Source organism: Rhinopithecus roxellana, chromosome 13 (assembly GCF_007565055.1).
Source record: "Rhinopithecus roxellana isolate Shanxi Qingling chromosome 13, ASM756505v1, whole genome shotgun sequence".
Taxonomy (NCBI): domain Eukaryota; kingdom Metazoa; phylum Chordata; class Mammalia; order Primates; family Cercopithecidae; genus Rhinopithecus; species Rhinopithecus roxellana.
In genome coordinates, this window is record NC_044561.1 from 52422982 (window position 1) to 52440094 (window position 17113).

At 37.1% G+C, this 17113-nt stretch overlaps 1 protein-coding gene across 5 annotated transcripts in view; it reads left to right on the forward strand.

Moving 5' to 3' along the window:
- TTC3 (tetratricopeptide repeat domain 3) overlaps window positions 1-17113 on the forward strand; it is a 123312-nt gene that overhangs the window by 70007 nt on the left and 36192 nt on the right. For all 5 annotated transcript variants that reach the window (XM_030914716.1, XM_030914718.1, XM_010384139.2 and 2 more), the window contains 9 exons: window positions 716-852; window positions 1423-1749; window positions 4814-5065; window positions 7859-7905; window positions 8957-9013; window positions 10127-10200; window positions 12235-12399; window positions 13744-14809; window positions 15744-15809. In XM_030914716.1, the coding sequence (XP_030770576.1) occupies window positions 716-852; window positions 1423-1749; window positions 4814-5065; window positions 7859-7905; window positions 8957-9013; window positions 10127-10200; window positions 12235-12399; window positions 13744-14809; window positions 15744-15809 (2191 nt within the window). The remainder of the gene's footprint in view (window positions 1-715; window positions 853-1422; window positions 1750-4813; window positions 5066-7858; window positions 7906-8956; window positions 9014-10126; window positions 10201-12234; window positions 12400-13743; window positions 14810-15743; window positions 15810-17113) is intronic.

Sequence of the window (17113 nt, forward strand, 5' to 3'; positions counted from 1 at the left end):
TATATAAAAACTATATAGTTTGCTGTCTGTTGTTGAAACTTTAATTCCAAAAGTGTATTTTTCTTTTTATTTCTCTTCAATAAACATTTTGAACCTATGACTATTTTTTACCCTGAAATACTCAATGTACTGTCTAAATTATTACTTCTCTATAGCTTTTTGTTTAGATCAAATAATTCAGATTCTTTTTTCTTTTCTTTTTGGTCCTGCTTCTTGTTTTTCTTTCTAAGAAGTGATTATTTTTTAATATTTGTGACCAAGTAAAAGCAAAAGAAAAGAGGAACAGAATTATTTGTTGGAGAGAATTCATTGTAACCAGATCAACCAAATTATAGTGTTGTGGGTTATTATTGGGATGTGAAAACTATATTTTACTATGGGACCTTTCTTAGAAATGAGAGTTTACATGAATTATTTTGCAGAGTAATTTGTACTGTTTCTGTTTACCTTATGAAGTAACTTACATACATGGAAGTGACATCTACACAATCTGTAGACTGCATCCTTAGACATCACCTAATCATTGAGGTTCTTGTTTTCATGAAACAAGTACCCTTATTTTGACAATACTGACAGTTTCTTATATTGAATGGAAGATGTAGGCTGGGCTCTAATTAAAAAGGAAAACTTCTAATGTATTGCTTGGAAGATGGTTTCTACGATAGTCAAAGGAAAGCAGTTCATCGAGTTATCACTAATTGTAATTGTTTATCAGCCTAGAGAAACTAAGACTGAAAGAAGACAAAAAATTGAAGAGAAAGATCCAAAAAAAAGAAGCAAAAAAATTAGCACAAGAAAGAATGGAGGAGGACTTAAGAGAAAGTAATCCACCTAAAAACGAAGAGCAGAAAGGTATGCAGAAGCCAAAGCCATGATACGAATATTATACTTTCATTTAAAAGTATAAATAGAAGCATCTTTTGGGCCTTATGTTCATTGATATTGAAATGAAAATTTCAGTTACTAATTTAATATTATCACTGTCTTCTGTTACTCGAAGACAGAACTGGGTTGGTGTAAAGAGCACTGAAAAACCTTTCAGAGATTGTATTTTAACTTTCCTTGCTTAATGACTAAACATATTTATTGTATGTAAAGTTAAGGTAGTTGATGAAGCTGGGTTAGGATTGTTGAAGGAAGTGGCCATATTTTAGAGGAACTAAGTTTTACATGCTACATGAATGGTTCAGAATGAAGGGTATAAAATGCTTGCTTTTGATATGTTTATTTTAAGATGCACTTTCAATGTCTTTTCAAAAGTATTGTTAAATGTTTATATTTCTAATTAAAGTTTCTTGAGTTTAGTAAAACAATATAATCAAGCTGAATCATTTTATATTATGTAATTTTACATTATTTCTAAGTTTATATCATTGTGAATTAGTCCTATTTATCACTTTAACCATTGTTATTTATCCTTAGAAACTGTAGACAATGTTCAGCATTGTCAGTTCCTTGATGACAGAATTCTACAGTGTATAAAGCAGTATGCTGACAAAATCAAATCTGGCATACGGAATACAGCCACGCTTCTCAAAGAATTGCTTTCTTGGAAAGTTTTGAGCACAGAAGACTATACAACCTGTTTTTCTAGCAGAAATTTTCTAAATGAAGCAGTGGACTATGTTATTCGTCACTTGATTCAAGAAAAGAACAGAGTAAAAACAAGAATATTTCTGCATGTTTTGAGTGAGCTTAAAGAAGTGGAGCCCAAATTAGCCGCCTGGATCCAAAAACTTAATAGCTTTGGTATGTCCCTTTATATTCCAGAGCAATATACTTTAATAGGAAGGGGAAGTGTAGGTCTCTGAGTCATTTTCATTTTCTTGTCATATAATTTATAACTTTAAATGCAGGACTTTACATTTCTATGGTTAAGAATACTTTTCCAGTCCCAGCTACTTGGGAGGCTGAGGCAGGATGATTGCTTAAGCTCAGGAATTTGAGACCAACCTGGCAATGTTGCAAGACCTGTCTCTAAAAGAATTTTTTTAAAAAAGAACTGAATATATGAAGGCCTTTAAAAAACAAAAAAAACTATTACATACACACACATACACCACAATTTTTAGGTTATTTTATAGGTAGGTTACAGTATACTTTTTCAAAAGGTGCAATCTAAGGAAAGACCAGTCAGTAAAGAAATCCAGACCTATATTAGACTAAACTATTTGTAAATGTGTAGATGTGTGAATACTAGGCACAACCATGGTAAATAACGCATCCTGGAGTCTGCCCCTGCTCCGGAGCTGTGTTGAGAAGACAAATATATAATTCAGATTCTTTGAAGAAAAATTTAGAGGGAAGAGTGGATGAGACTTAATTGCTCAGGGTCACCTAGGGCAAATCTGTATCTAGAGATTAAGAGAAACATATCCTGGGGTTGGACTGAGCTGTGGTAAATCACAGGATTATATGACTCTGTACTGTGTTCTGACTTTAGTAACTTGGCTGGGAGAAGGGAAGAGTGAGCAAGCCCCCTGCCTTCCCCCAAAGCAGGCGCTTTGCCTAAGGCCATATAGGACTGAAGAAGGCAGCTGCAGATGCAGTTGTTGTGTGACACGAGGTAGGGATGATTTGGGCACCTACCAGGGCACTATTTATCTTAGTGACTGGATAGCACCTGGCCTAGCACAATAGTTTATTCAGTTGGCAGCTATTAGGTAAAAGGCTAAAGGAAGCCACAGGAAAAAGACAGGGCCTTTAGCAGCAGACCACAGAGTGGGGCCTGCCAAGCCTCTGCCAGCGGTCCCCAATGTTTAGAAACATGGGGCTATTAGAATTCTAGGGTTTCAGAGAAGATATTCGTCAGTTTCTGCCAGAAGAGACAATGTAAGATGGCAGCAAGCTTGGCATAGTTAGACAGCTGAACATGCTTGCTTTGAGCATAGATCCTCATGGATTTGTGATCCCGGAAAGTTATTTTTAAGTGACAAGATTGTCACTAGTGAATATCAAGTAAGCACATTATAAAGTTATTGCTTGCTTTAACATGCTTTAGGAGATACTCAGGACTGGAGAAGTAGGTTTGCCTGGGTTATGCTACACGGTCAAGACTGCCAGCCATTGTTCATTCAGGTAAATGCAGCACTTGAGCCCTCCAGCTCACTGGCAGGAAAGGGTGAACATGTCTTTTGATATAAACTATGTTTATTCTGAAGATTAAAGGTATCATTTTAATAAGGATATATGTATACTATTTAAAGTAGCAATTTTTATTTGAAGTTGTGAAATGAGTTCAAGCATGTTAATTAGTAAGGCTGTTACTGCAGCCCTGAGGTAAAATGCACACTTACTTAAATAAGAAGTAAAGCAGTTTTCATTTCCTGGAATTTTACTTCTCATAAAACGTCTGTTGGGTGGACTTATATCGTGCACATATTTAACATAAGACAGGTCAGTTTTTATGTTCAGCAAAAGATGAAGAGAGGAAAAGAGAGAGGAAAGGAGGGAGGGAGAGAGAAGTAATAGAACACTAGTAAGATAAATTTAACATTTCAATAGTGAACACTGCCTGCCTGCATTCCCCTCACTGAGCACAAGCTCTTGACGTGGATGGGGAATGGGCGTGTGCTGTTTCTTCACTGGGCTCTCATAAATCTTTTACTGTGTGAGTATTCTACATGGTCCCTGATTCTGGTGTTCAAAGATCCTAATTTTCCTGCAATATGATCTGTGCAAGCTAACTCTTTAATCCGGAAGCGAGCAGTCTAGGGTAATTTTGACTGAGCAACCTCTGCTTCATTTATTGACTTCATTTGTTGACTGAGGCCCTTGGAAGAAGTGACCGTTTTGTATTAGAGGCACGATGGAGAAATTGGACAGAGCTCCTTTTTTCTTTTTGGTAGCCGTTCATCAGGAGTGGGGCTTCACTGTCGTTTCAGTAGGAGTGTGTATGAGATTGCAGTCACCCTGTTGTCTACTTTGGAGAGTGGAGAATAAAAGTAGGCAAACTGACCACCTTGATTTTTTGTAGAGGAGGGTGAGGACCCACATTTTGGGGCATAAGGAGCAGTTATTTTAGGTGTTGGGGAATGGATTTACCCATTTCCTCTTTTAGACACATTTGGGAAGATTTTGCATATTGTTGATGTTTTGTTAGTGTGGAATCCATATAAAGAAACATAAAATCTTGCTAGTTTATACTAATTGGAATGAAAGTCATTATGAATTCGTGAAAACATTGTTTGGGTTTTTTTTTTTTTTAGAGAGAGGATCTTGCCCCATCACCCAGGCTGGAGTGCAGTGGCGCCATCATAGCTCACTGTAGCCTTGAAGTCCTGGGTTCAAGCAATCCCCCCACCTCAGCCTCCCAAGTAGCTGGGACTACAGGCATTTGCCACCATGCCTGGCTAATTTTTTTTTTTTTTTTTTCTTAGAGATAGGGGTCTTGCTATGTTGCCAGGGCTGGTATTGAACTCCTGGCCTCAAGTGATCTTTCAGCCTTGGCCTCCCAAAGTGCTGGGGTTACAGGCCTAAACCACCATACCTGGCCTCATTGTTACATTTTTAAAGAAATTTAATGCCATACTTTCATCTCCTAGGTCTAATAAATGTAACTATGATAGTAGAAGGCTTTGGTCCACATTATTCAAATCTAATAGACAAGAATTATTATAATTAGTCTAACAATGTTAAATGGTGTTTCTAAAATGCCTAATAGCTTGAACGAATCTGTTCTCAACTATTTAAATGTTTTTGCTGAGAATTTAAGCAAACTATAGTCAGCTGCTTTCAGAGATGTGAGACTGAATGTGATTTTACAGTAAATAATTTCCCTCCTCTTCTGATTTGGGTTTTGTTTTTATTACAGGCTTAGATGCCACAGGACCTTTCTTTTCTCGTTATGGAGCATCTCTTAAACAGCTTGATTTTAGTATCATGACTTTCCTCTGGCATGAGAAATATGGTCACAAACTAGCCTCTATAGAAGGAAAGCAACTTGATTATTTCTCTGAGCCAACATCATTGAAGGAAGCCCGTTGTTTAATATGGCTGCTAGAAGAACACAGAGACAAGTTCCCAGCATTGCATAGTGCTTTAGATGAATTCTTTGATATAATGGGTATGTGGACTGAATTTAGATTTATATTACATTTAACCTTAAGGGGAAAAAAATCTGTGAAGGACCTAGCTAAACTTGTTTAAATACATAACAAAGAAAATAGTGAAAATTATTATGGTACAACCAGTTTATGTGGGGAAGTTAGGGATTAACAGTAGCAATTTTTTTATATCATAAAGCTTTTTTACTTTATCAGTTAAAGAGATACTCAGATGTGGGTATGTTATGCTAACAATACACAATATTCTGCCTGTCTTAGATATTTTCACAGCATCATGGGAAAGATTGCATGTTACATTGACAGAATCTATTAGCAAGTGGTTTGATTTGTAGCATTTTAGAAAACATTGGCCTGCAGAAGTAGGTGATGTTTGCAAAATCTAGAATGGATGCCCCATGTTTTAATGGGAAGAGCCTAGAACTAGGGGTCAGGAAAAGTAGGTTATGGCACAGCTTCTTCCTTAGTTTAGTTCATTAAAAACCTTGTGGGCCCAGTGATGGGTGTTGAGAAGGAATTCAGAAATGCTTACACTTGTCTCTGCCCTTGAGGACCTTGTGTTCTAGAAAAGAGAATAAGAAACATGCACCAATAACAGTAACATGGTAGTAAGCTCAATACAGGAGGGCCAGAGAAAGTGCCAAGGGCATCAAAGGAAGGACCCAACACTTTCTTTCTCCCTGGGAGAGAGGAAAGCTGTGGTGCAGGGGTAGAGTCTCAGATGGGCTATGAATGTGAAAGTGGAGTTAGAAAGCTGGGTGTCAGGGCTTATTTGGAATTGGGGGGCCTATTTGGGTAACGGCATGGATTCCAGCTTGAACTAACTAGCTAGCTAGCAGCTAATTCCTTATCTTCTCTTAGATCTTAATTTCCTCATATTAAAATGAGATAATTTGGAGGCAGTGACTTGTGTGGTCCTGTTTTACTTAAAAATTCTCATATTCCTAGATTCTAAATAATAATTTCTTACCTTTCATGCTACATAAACATGTTATGATAATCCCCAAATCCCTCAGAATCAGAAGTCTCCTCTATGTATTGTTAGGAGTTAGACTTTTAAATGTCATGCTGTTTGTTTTAAAGAGTACATTAAAAGGTCCGGCCTTGTACGATGGTGTCACAGATGATAAAGTTCCAATGCAGTATAAGGAAGCGGAAAGCTTACTTTTGACAACAAAAGTTCTTAGAAAAGAGCACACTCAAATACAGATGGCTTTATCTTTTCAGGATACTGCTTCATGACTGAAGGTGACATGCTACTTGATAGCCTGAATTTATTACCATCAGTTTGCTGCTGCTGGTAATAAAATGCTGTCCCAGGACTGAGGTTACAAAATCTGATGCATGTTTGGATCACAAAACAAGACAACTAAAAAGGACACAGTTCCCTCTCAGCATACACTTGTCCTTTAACTTGTGTTCTCTACATATAAAACACAGCACTTCCAGCTGCTACTGTTTCTCTGTTTCTAGTCATGAGGTCAGAAGCCACTAACCAAATTATTGGCAATCCCAATGGATTCTCAAGTCCAGTAGCTCTGCCTTCCACCTTCACCCCAAACATTTTCAGTTTTATCTCCTCATTTAAAGGAATGCTTATATTTCTTAAAACTTTTCAAAATCCACTGATTTTGTAGATTAGAGTGTTCGACAGTGTCACTAGTACTGTGATAACTGAGAGCCCCGACTTTTCCCCTGGCCTCTTCATGCATGATTCCCTAGGGTATTTCTGTGAGACAGCCAAAGAACCCCTTGAAGCAGTATGACTGAACCCACCTATCACATCTTCAAAGATCTGTTTTTCCTTAATTTATCTCAGTCATTAACATCGTATATCTAGTTTTTAAACGGGAAACTCTGTAATTAGTCTCAATTCTTTGTTTTCGGTATTAAGAGTATAACTTGTTTGTCATCAATCCAAATGAGCTTTGTCCTTGATCTATCCTTTGCTGTCCACCCCACTTCTTCCCAAGGCCAGGACCTTAGTTGTCTTCCATAGTTAGACTACTGTAGTAGCCTCCAAACTGGACTCCATGCCTCTAGACTCTCCCACTCTTCCATCTTCCCCTTATATTGTAGGTAGTGACTCTTCTAGAACATCTCTCTGATTCTTTTAACTCTTCAATTTGGGAAACATTTGTTTAGTTTTACTTACAAATTAAGTTCACATCATCTGGGGTCTGGGTTCATCATCATCCTCTGTCTCTGAGCACACACCCCACTTCTGACTGTGCCCAAACCTGCCTTATGCTTTCCTGACTCCTGTCTTTGTTCATGTAGTTCCCCCAGCCATGCCCCACCCCTTTGCTTGTTCATTTCCAGAGTAACTTAAATGTCCCCTCTTCCTCAGAGTCCTCCTTGCCCCTCCTGTGGGCCTCTCCCATGCAGACTGCAGACTTGAGTCCTTCGTGAGCTTTGTTGCCTTGTGTTTCATGTGGTACTTAGCATGCTGGGTTACAGGTGTTTGTCTGTTTGTCTTTCTGGCAGTGGAGCAGGAGTTCATCAATGGCAGGGACTGTCTTGGGCATCTCTATGCCCAGCACCAGCATAGATAGCACCTAGAAGGCACTCACATTATGCTGAATCCGATTGAAGTTCTTTGGTTCTTTGTAGTTGGTTTCCTGTTTAGTCAGCCATTTTGCCCTTGGTTTCTAAACCACACTTGTGTCAAAGCCTATTAAAGAATAGAACATGGCCTGTGCCAGTAGTCTCAGGAGTTGTTCGAAGGCTTTAGTGTATTATATGGAAATGTAAATATTTAGTTTCCTCACAAAACTATCTGTATATTCCTGCAGACAGCCGCTGTACTGTGTTAAGGAAACAAGACAGTGGTGACGCACTGGTAAGTTACTTGATCACTTGAAATCTTATGTTCTAATCTATGTTAAACCGAGGATGAGAGGGGGACCCAGGCCGGTGTTTATTGACATCACAGCCAGTATTCAAGAACCACATTAAAAGGACGTCTGGGTAGTACGTACTATTTCATTAGAAAGTCACTGCCAGTCTTCCCGGAATTGGAGCAATAATCAGCAAACTATGAGGCTTAAATTAGACAATTTCCATGAAGTTTCAGAGCTGATAAACATTAATATTCTAATTAAGAAAGGAAGAGTTCTTCATCTCCTGGCATAAAAATGAAAAGTTATCTTTAATAACTAAAGTTTTAATTTTTGCTCTAGAAGGAAAACAAAGGGACTTCGTTTTGAGTGGCTCTAAATTGAGTTTAAGTTAAAACAGTTCCAGAGTTGTCTTCCTTAGTAGTTTGCAGTTGCCTTTTATTCATTCTTCAGAAATTCTTCAGTTTAGGAAAGTGAGTAAATAGAGAAAAGCACAGCATTGTGGCAGTTTTCAAAGAGAAAGATGCCCGTTTACTGATTTTCAGGAGCAAATCATCTATCTATATGAAATTTTATCTTAATCTGCTCCATCAAATATTGCCCGGCTAAGCAGGGAAACACAGCTGATATACCCCATAAGGAGCTGAAGGCTTCGTTATTCACTGTTTGTGCCCCAGTGTGTGGTCAGGTGCAGAATGTCTAGTGTGGCTTAGTGAAAGAAATACATTAATAATAAAAATACTATTATAGCGTATAACTGGAATTACTTAAAAGTCTGATTAATTACTTGAAACAACATTCCAACCCTGTGGAAAATAAGATAAAAATGTTGGAACAATTTAATTTTAGTTATAACATTAGGTATTATTAAATTTTGCTTGTTTTCTATTATAAATCATAGCACTTTGGCTGATACACTGTAGTGTTATTTTTGTTAAACATTTTATGTACATTTAACTTATGGCTAGTCTGTGAAAACCAATATGGTTTCTTTATGTTGAGATTCATAATGCTGTTGTTTGAGTGTTCACTGATTTTCCCCCCATTTTTTAGTTTAGTTCTACCAAGGTGAAAAACAAAGGCAAGAAAAAGAAGCCAAAGGATTCAAAGGTACGGAGTATTTTCTGTATTAATTCTTGTCTAAACTCTCCAAAATAGTTGGACATATAAATTAGAATTGAGCAATTCTTCGGATATTTTGAAACATTTGTAGAGAAAGACTTTCTAGGAATTAAAGATGTTTTGGCAGTCTTCTACATTTTGAAGAAATTTCAGGTTCATATTGTGTAATAGCAAGTCTTGAGACTCATATTCTTTATTGACCTTTTTATTTTTTAGATGTTTCTGAGTAAAAAAAAAAATGCCATAATGTCCCTAAAAATAAATAAGTCTCAAAAAATAGATAACATATTTAAACTAAAAATGATGAATACTAATCATTATGACTGTCCCAGGATTGATAGAATCCCTTCCTTCCTCTCACCAAAGGGTCTCCTCCAAGCCCGTGAGATAAGTAGGGCATTTTTATTTTTATTTTTGAGACAGGGTCTCCTTCTCTCACCCAGGCTGGAGAGCAGTGGTGCAGTGACAGCTCACTGCAGCCTCAAACTCCCAGGCTCAAGTGATCCTCCCACCTCAGCCTCCTGAGTAGCTGGAATGACAGGTGCATGCCACCATGCCCAGCTAATTTTTTGTAGAGATGGGGTTTTGCTATATTACCCAGGCTGGTCTAGAACTCCTGGGTTCAAGCGATCTGCCCACCTTGGCCTTACAGGTGTGAACTACTGTGCCAGAGTAGAGCACAATTTTTAAGTCTTTGGTGGATTCTTCATGGCTCTTGTGTATGTGGGGAGCAGAAAGGGGGATGGAGTGAGAGAGAGCAAGTCTTCAAAAGATGAGAAGAGCTAAGGAGATCCAATACAACTTTTATTTTTATCTTTGACTATATGTATTTAGTTTAGGTAAAATGGGAGTTTAAACTGAGTAACATCTTAATTTTTTTGGAGCATTGGAAACTATCCTAAATGTTAATTTGAGCTTATTTTTGGTTGTTGAAACTTTTATTACTGTGTATTCCTGTTTGTAAGAAAATTTGGATAGATCTTATATATTAGCAATTTGTATGTGTGTTTATATAAGCATTCATCAATTTTAATGTTTTTTTTTTCTTTAATGGAATTTTAAGGTAGAAAATCATTGTCATTTTTCTGTCTTTTAAACCAGCCTATGTTAGTTGGGTCTGGAACAACTTCAGTAACTCCAAATAATGATGTCATCACTTCAAGTGAAGACCATACGTAAGTATAATTTTTAAATTTTTGCTTCATTTTAACTCAAATGTCTTTACTTAATAAGTTGTGTTAATTTAATGTATATAAACTTGTGTTTTATTTCCCTAACTTTCCTTTCTAAAGCTGTGCCTCTGACAGCCTGATGTAATTATATCTTGATTACATTTACATAGCATGGCTAGAAGGCATTAAGAATTCATTCAAACTGTGTCACAATACTGGTAACGTTCATTCACTAAGTACATACTAAGTACATACTAAGTACATACATTCACTAACACAATACTGGTAACGTTCATTCACTAAGTACATATTGAGAACCTACCAAGTGCAAGGCTCTGTGGGAAAATCATGGAAAAATGTCTAGAAATTATTCTTTAAAATAGTCAATAAAGAGAATGTCCTGTTAATACTTACTAGCATTTTTGCTGTAATAAAGAGGAAGCTGTTTTGGGAGCTGTGTATGATGTTATGGTTTCACCTTATATATTAGTGATTTTCAATGCCATCTTGTTGTCGAAACTGAGTTTTCAGGAAACAAATATTTAAGAAATAAAACTAGTGAGTAGCAGTAACCCATATTCCTTTATGAACCAAAAATGTACAACATGGTTTCTTTTCACATTTCTTAAAGGAGTTATCAGAACAGTTAAAAATTTACGTGGTCGTTTTCATGGATTCCTTAAGTAGGGTAATTGTTTTAAGTTAAAATAATAGCCTGTCTTAGTGAGTTTGTGCTGCTATAACAATATACCATAAACTGGGAGGCTTACACACGGAAATTTATTCCTCACAGTTCTGGAGGCTGGGAAGTCCAAGATCAAGGTACTGGCAGATTCAGTGTGTGGTGAGGGCCTGCTTTCTGGTTCATAGATGGTGCCTTCTCACTGTGTTTTCTCATAGTGGAAGGGACAGGGCAACTCTCTGGGGCCTCTTTTATAAGGGCACTAAGTCCATTCATGGGGGCAGAGCCTAATTACCTCCCAAAGAGTCCACATCCTAACACCATCACATTGGTGATTAGGTTTCAACATGTGAATTTTGCAGGAACATAAACATTTAGACCATAGCATAGCCTTTACTGAGATTGTTATGTATCAGACATTGTTTTAGGGGGTTTACATACATAAACTCTTTCAATCCACTTATCCCGCCTAGGAGGTAAGTGCTATTATATTTTGTCCAGTGTACAGATAAGGAAACTCTGAGGCACAGTGCAGAACGACTTGCCCAAGAACACAAAGCTTATAAATAGCAGAGCTGGGATTTAAGTCATGCAGCCTGGTTTTAGAGTCCACACTCAAACTACTACATCTTTTTAGAGTGCTAACATCTTATATTTAAAAAAAACTTTTGTTCAGATGGAGTTTCGCTCTTGTTGCCCAGACTGGAGTGCAAGGGCGTGATCTCAGCTCACCACAACCTCCACCTCCCGGGTTCAAGCACTTCTCCTGCCTCAGCCTCCTGAGTAGTTGGGATTACAGCCATGCGCCACGATGCCTGGCTAATTTTGTGTTTTTATTAGGGACAGGGTTTCTCCATGTTGGTCAGGCTGATCTTGAACTCCTGACCTCAAGTGATCCGCCCACCATGGCCTCCCACAGTGCTGGGATTACAGGCATGAGCCACCGCACCCGGCCTAAAAAAACCTTTTATTAATACCATTTACCAGTCTCAGTCTCACTTTAACTTACTTAATAGCAGTTGTAATATAGTCTTCATTTGTCTTTCAATCATTTAACAAGTTATAGTTAATGCAACATTTTTTTAAAATATGGAGTTTTAAGAATTTTGCTCTTTGGAGCAAGACTAAATAATTGAAAGTGCTTACTTAGATTGTCAGATATGATATTTCTTGCCCATAACTGTGGAAGGGTAACTTATCTACACTAAGTTCCCTGGTGCTATTTTTTTGCAACATAGAGCTGAGTAATATATTGCCATTATTGTGTTTATTTCAATTAAACATTCTTCTGGTTAAATAATAAACCAAAAGTTTATCTTTCACAAAACTGGGTGTTTTTTGTTGTTATTTACCAGCAATCGAAATTCAGATTCTGCAGGCCCATTTGCAGTGCCTGACCATCTTCGGCAAGATGTAGAGGAATTTGAAGCTCTCTATGACCAACACAGTAACAAATATGTTGTCCGCAATAAGAAGCTATGGGACATGAACCCAAAACAAAAATGTTCAACTCTGTATGAGTAAGTGGGTTGAAATTTTCACAATCATTATTTTATACTGAGGCTGCCAATTAAAGATCAGAAGTTGTTTAATTTGTGCCTGTTTTTAGAGATTTTGCCACATTTTACACAAAGTTAATTTAGGGCTTTTTTTTTTTTTATTTTGAGACAGAGTCTTGCTGCGTCACACGGGCTGGAGTGCAGTGGTGCAATCTCTGCTCACCACAGCCTGTGCCTCTCAGGTTCGGGTGATTCTCATGCCTCAGCCTCCTGAGTGGCTGAGATTACAGGCTTGCACCACCATGCCTGGCTAATTTTTGTATTTTCAGTAGAGAAGGGGTTTCACCATGTTGGCCAGGCAGGTCTCCAGCTCCTGGCCTCAAGTGATCTGTGTGCCTCGGCCTTCCAAAATGGTGAGATTATAGGCATGAACCACCTCGCCCCGCTCTGAGGATTTTTAATTATTAAATTTAGAGTCCTAATGATTATTGATTTTGTCAGTCTGAGCTACTAGATCGATATTGAGTGGGGTGGATAGAACAAGTAAAAAAATCAGGAAAATCTGAGAAATAGCTTACCATTTTGAGCTTTGTGTTATTAAATAGTGCATGAGGCCTTCCTTTTAAGAAAATAAATCAAGGGCTGAGGTCTGTAATAGAGCATTAATTTAAAAGCCAACTCTTCTCCTGGAAGTCCTGTCAGTAGCATATCCACCATATGGCCCTTTCTTCTGTTTTCCTCCATTGCATCATTCCTGTTTAGTTCTGTGCTCTTAGATCCTTCTTCATAATTTTTCTTTGGAGTTGAAATGCTGAGCAAATCATACTTCCAGAGAACTCTTGAGTGACAGTGTGGAAACAACTGTAAAATTATACTGTTATTTCTTAAAATATGCTAGAATTTGCCTCAGACATCCAAAAGTAAAGCTAAAGTATGTAGTTTTCAGTATTTACTGTACACAAATTCAAATAGGATTTGTTTTTGGATTCGATTTTCTCTTTTGATTTAAAATTCTTATTAGCATTATTATTATCTTTCCTGAATAAATTTTTATTTTTTTATTGTTTTTAGAATAAATTGTATAATTACATAGTTGAAAGTTATAAAATAACTTTGATTTCATTTTGCTTTCCCTCACTCCCAGAAACGTTTTAAATGATCATTTTCTAGGAGGTATACAAAATTTTCTGTATAGTATCATTGATTGCAGTTAACCTTATGTTTGTTATATTTGTTGTTGGGGAAAGGTTGAGATCAGTGAAAAGTGAAACAGTGTTTTCCTTTGGGAGAATAAAAGTTTTTTATTTATAGACGTATTCAAGTACTTCCTTATAGTAACTCATGTAAATGTAAATTTTTTCCAAGTTACTTCTCTCAGTTTTTGGAGGAGCATGGTCCCTTGGACATGAGTAACAAGATGTTCTCTGAAGAATATGAGTTTTTCCCAGAAGAAACTCGACAGATACTAGAAAAAGCAGGAGGTTTAAAACCTTTTCTCTTGGGATGTCCTCGTTTTGTTGTGATTGACAACTGTATTGCATTGAAGAAAGTTGCATCACGGCTTAAGAAAAAAAGGAAGAAGAAAAACATTAAAACAAAAGTAGAAGAAATTTCAAAAGCAGGAGAGTATTTACAAGTTAAACTACCTCTGAATCCAGCTGCTAGGGAATTTAAACCAGATGTAAAGTCTACACCAGTGTCAGATTCATCTTCAGCACCAGCTTCTGAAGATGTAAAACCCAAACCTGTGTCTGCAAATTCTCCTGAGCCAGCTTGTGAAGATGTGAGGGCCAAACCAGTAGCCGACAATTCTTCTAGACAAGTTTCTGAGGATGGGAAACCCAAAGGGGCCTCTTCCAATTCTCCCACACCAGGCTCTGAGGATGCAAATTACAAGCGAGTCTCCTCTAACTCCCCCAGACCGGTTCTTGAGGATGTGAAACCAACTTATTGGGCTCAATCCCATTTGGTCACAGGATACTGTACGTATCTTCCTTTCCAGAGATTTGATATCACCCAGACACCGGCAGCATACATAAACGTGTTACCAGGTTTGCCCCAGTACACCAGCATATATACACCCTTGGCCAGCCTTTCTCCTGAATATCAGCTACCAAGATCAGTACCAGTGGTGCCGTCTTTTGTGGCCAATGACAGAGCAGATAAAAATGCTGCTGCCTATTTTGAGGGTCATCATTTGAAAGCTGAGAATGCTGTTGGTCACCAGATTGCCTCTGAAACACAGATCCTTGAAGACTCTTTGGGAATATCTGTAAAGTCACACTGCAGCACAGGTGATGCTCATACAGTCCTGAGTGAGTCTAACAGAAATGATGGGCACTGTGGAAATTCTAACAACAAATGTGAAGTAATTCCAGAAAGCACCAGTGCAGTAACAAACATTCCACACGTGCAGATGGTTGCCATACAGGTAAGAGTTAAATAGAAAAGTCTTCTTAATACTGAAGTTAAATTTTCCTTTTCATTTTTCATTGCTGTTATATTTACAAGAATCCTTAAAGTTGATTGACTTTATAATGATTACTGAAGCTTTTGCCTGAAAATATTTTTAAAATATGAACTATTTTGCAAGGTGTGCCAGGTAATCTTCTCAGAAAGAAGCTTGGGTCCAGTAAATAATACCCATCTTTGCTACTGAAATTCTGCGCACATTGAGAAATAAGACAGCAGGTGGAGCCAAAACGTCATCCTAAGAATTAATAAAGGGACTGGAGGAGAAGGTGGCTGTTTGTAGAAAAGTCAAGTGCTGGCTGGCTGTGTAGCCTGTATCACAGTGCCTTACCTGCCAGTTACAGGAGGGCCCACTTGGAGGCCTTCCAGTGTGGGGTGCCTGCCCCATAGGACTTACCACGTGGAGGAGGAAGGGAAAATGTGCTGGCAGCTACTCAGAAAGAAAGAGAAGGAAAAAGGAAGACCCTGATCTACATGTGCCCAGCTTCTCCTGTCAAACCAGGGGAGGAATGAGAAAAAAAGAGACAGCCAGATAGAAACAAGAGAGATGTGTATGAGTTCCTTCCTAACAAGAGATGAAATCAAGATTCTCCTATGATTGCCTTTATAGGGTATGAATTCATTAAATCCTTATTGAATTGCCCCACTCCTCATTATGTTTTCTAGGAAGCTTTGAAAAAAATAGGTTAAGAGCAATGGATCATAATCATTTTCAGTTATACTAATTCTAAATAATTTTCCTAATATACATGTTTATAGAAAGTATGGAACATGATCTAAATGGAAAAAAAACCTTGAAAAAATTGTGGGTGTATTTTAAAGTGTTATTACTTGATGGGCTTTACTAGAGCAATTGAGATAAAGTGAATTTTAATTTTTTGTTTTGCCCACAGGTATCTTGGAACATAATACACCAAGAAGTCAATACTGAGCCATATAATCCTTTTGAGGAACAACAAGTGAGTCAAAATTGTGTTAAACTGTTTAAAGGTTTAGTTTTCATTAATTTATCCAGATGGAATGATAAACTAGAACTATTTTGGAGTCAGCTTTTTCCACACAAAGTTATCATGGAATAAGCTTGAGAACATAACAAAAAAAGATTTTGTTTTCATTGTTGAAATTTGAGAAGGGAAGGAAAAGGTAAATTTTTTCCAGCATATTTATTTCAAATTATAACAGCGTTATTGTTTCATTATTTTTAAATTTTTATTTTATTTATTTTATTTTAATTATTTTTGGGACAGGGTCTCGCTGTCACCCAGGCTGGCCAGCTTTATTGTTTTAACTGGTATAATGAGCATGTAATAATTTATAAGTAAGCTTATTCATGTGAATAATACAGAAAGATATAAAGACCTTCTCTACTATAATAAGGATTCAGTTAGAAAACCTACTAATATAATTTACTTCATTAATATGCATCATAAGAGAAAAGTTGTCTTATCAACTCAAAGTTACTGAAAAGGTATTGGATAAAATCCAGGTCACTGTCTTGACCAAAACTAGTAAGAAAATGGGAATTGATGAATATTTCTCAAGATGCTAATATTTTAAGCCAAAAGCCATCATCTTGCTTAATGGTAAAGCCTTACCATTAATATTTATTATTATTCTGGGTATATTAACTGAGAAAGCAGGTATGAGAAAGAAAGAAGACAGAAAAGAGAAGTGACTATCATTATTTACAGAGGCTAAGACTGTGTAGCAGGAAAATCCAAAATGATCAACTGAAAACCTGTACTAACCTCTATAAACCTATACTTGTATATAAAAATATATACAAACAGTTACCTGTTAGAAAGTATGTTGAAAGAAAGTATTTTCAATACCAAAAAAAGAGATAAAATACTTAAATGTATATAAAGAAAATTTTTAAATGCTACGGAGAGACACATAGAAGCCTTAAATGAAAAGATATTTCCTGTACTTGGATAAGAACACCTAATTTGATAATGAGATTGGTTCTCCCTAAAGCTTTTTAAAATTTAACACAATCCCAGTATATACATGAACAGGTCTAATTAGTTGTGTATATTGCTGTATATATAACAACTTTAAAACTAGTGGCTTAAAACAGTAAATATTTCACAATTGTGAAATCTCACAATTTCGCTCTAAGTCAGGAATTCAGGAGCAGTTTAGGTGGATGGTTCTGGAGATTCTCACATGGCTAGCCAAGATGTTGACCAGGGCTCGGTCATCTGTGGGAGTAACTGGGGCCAGAGGTTCTACTCCCAAGATAGCTCACTCACATGGCTGG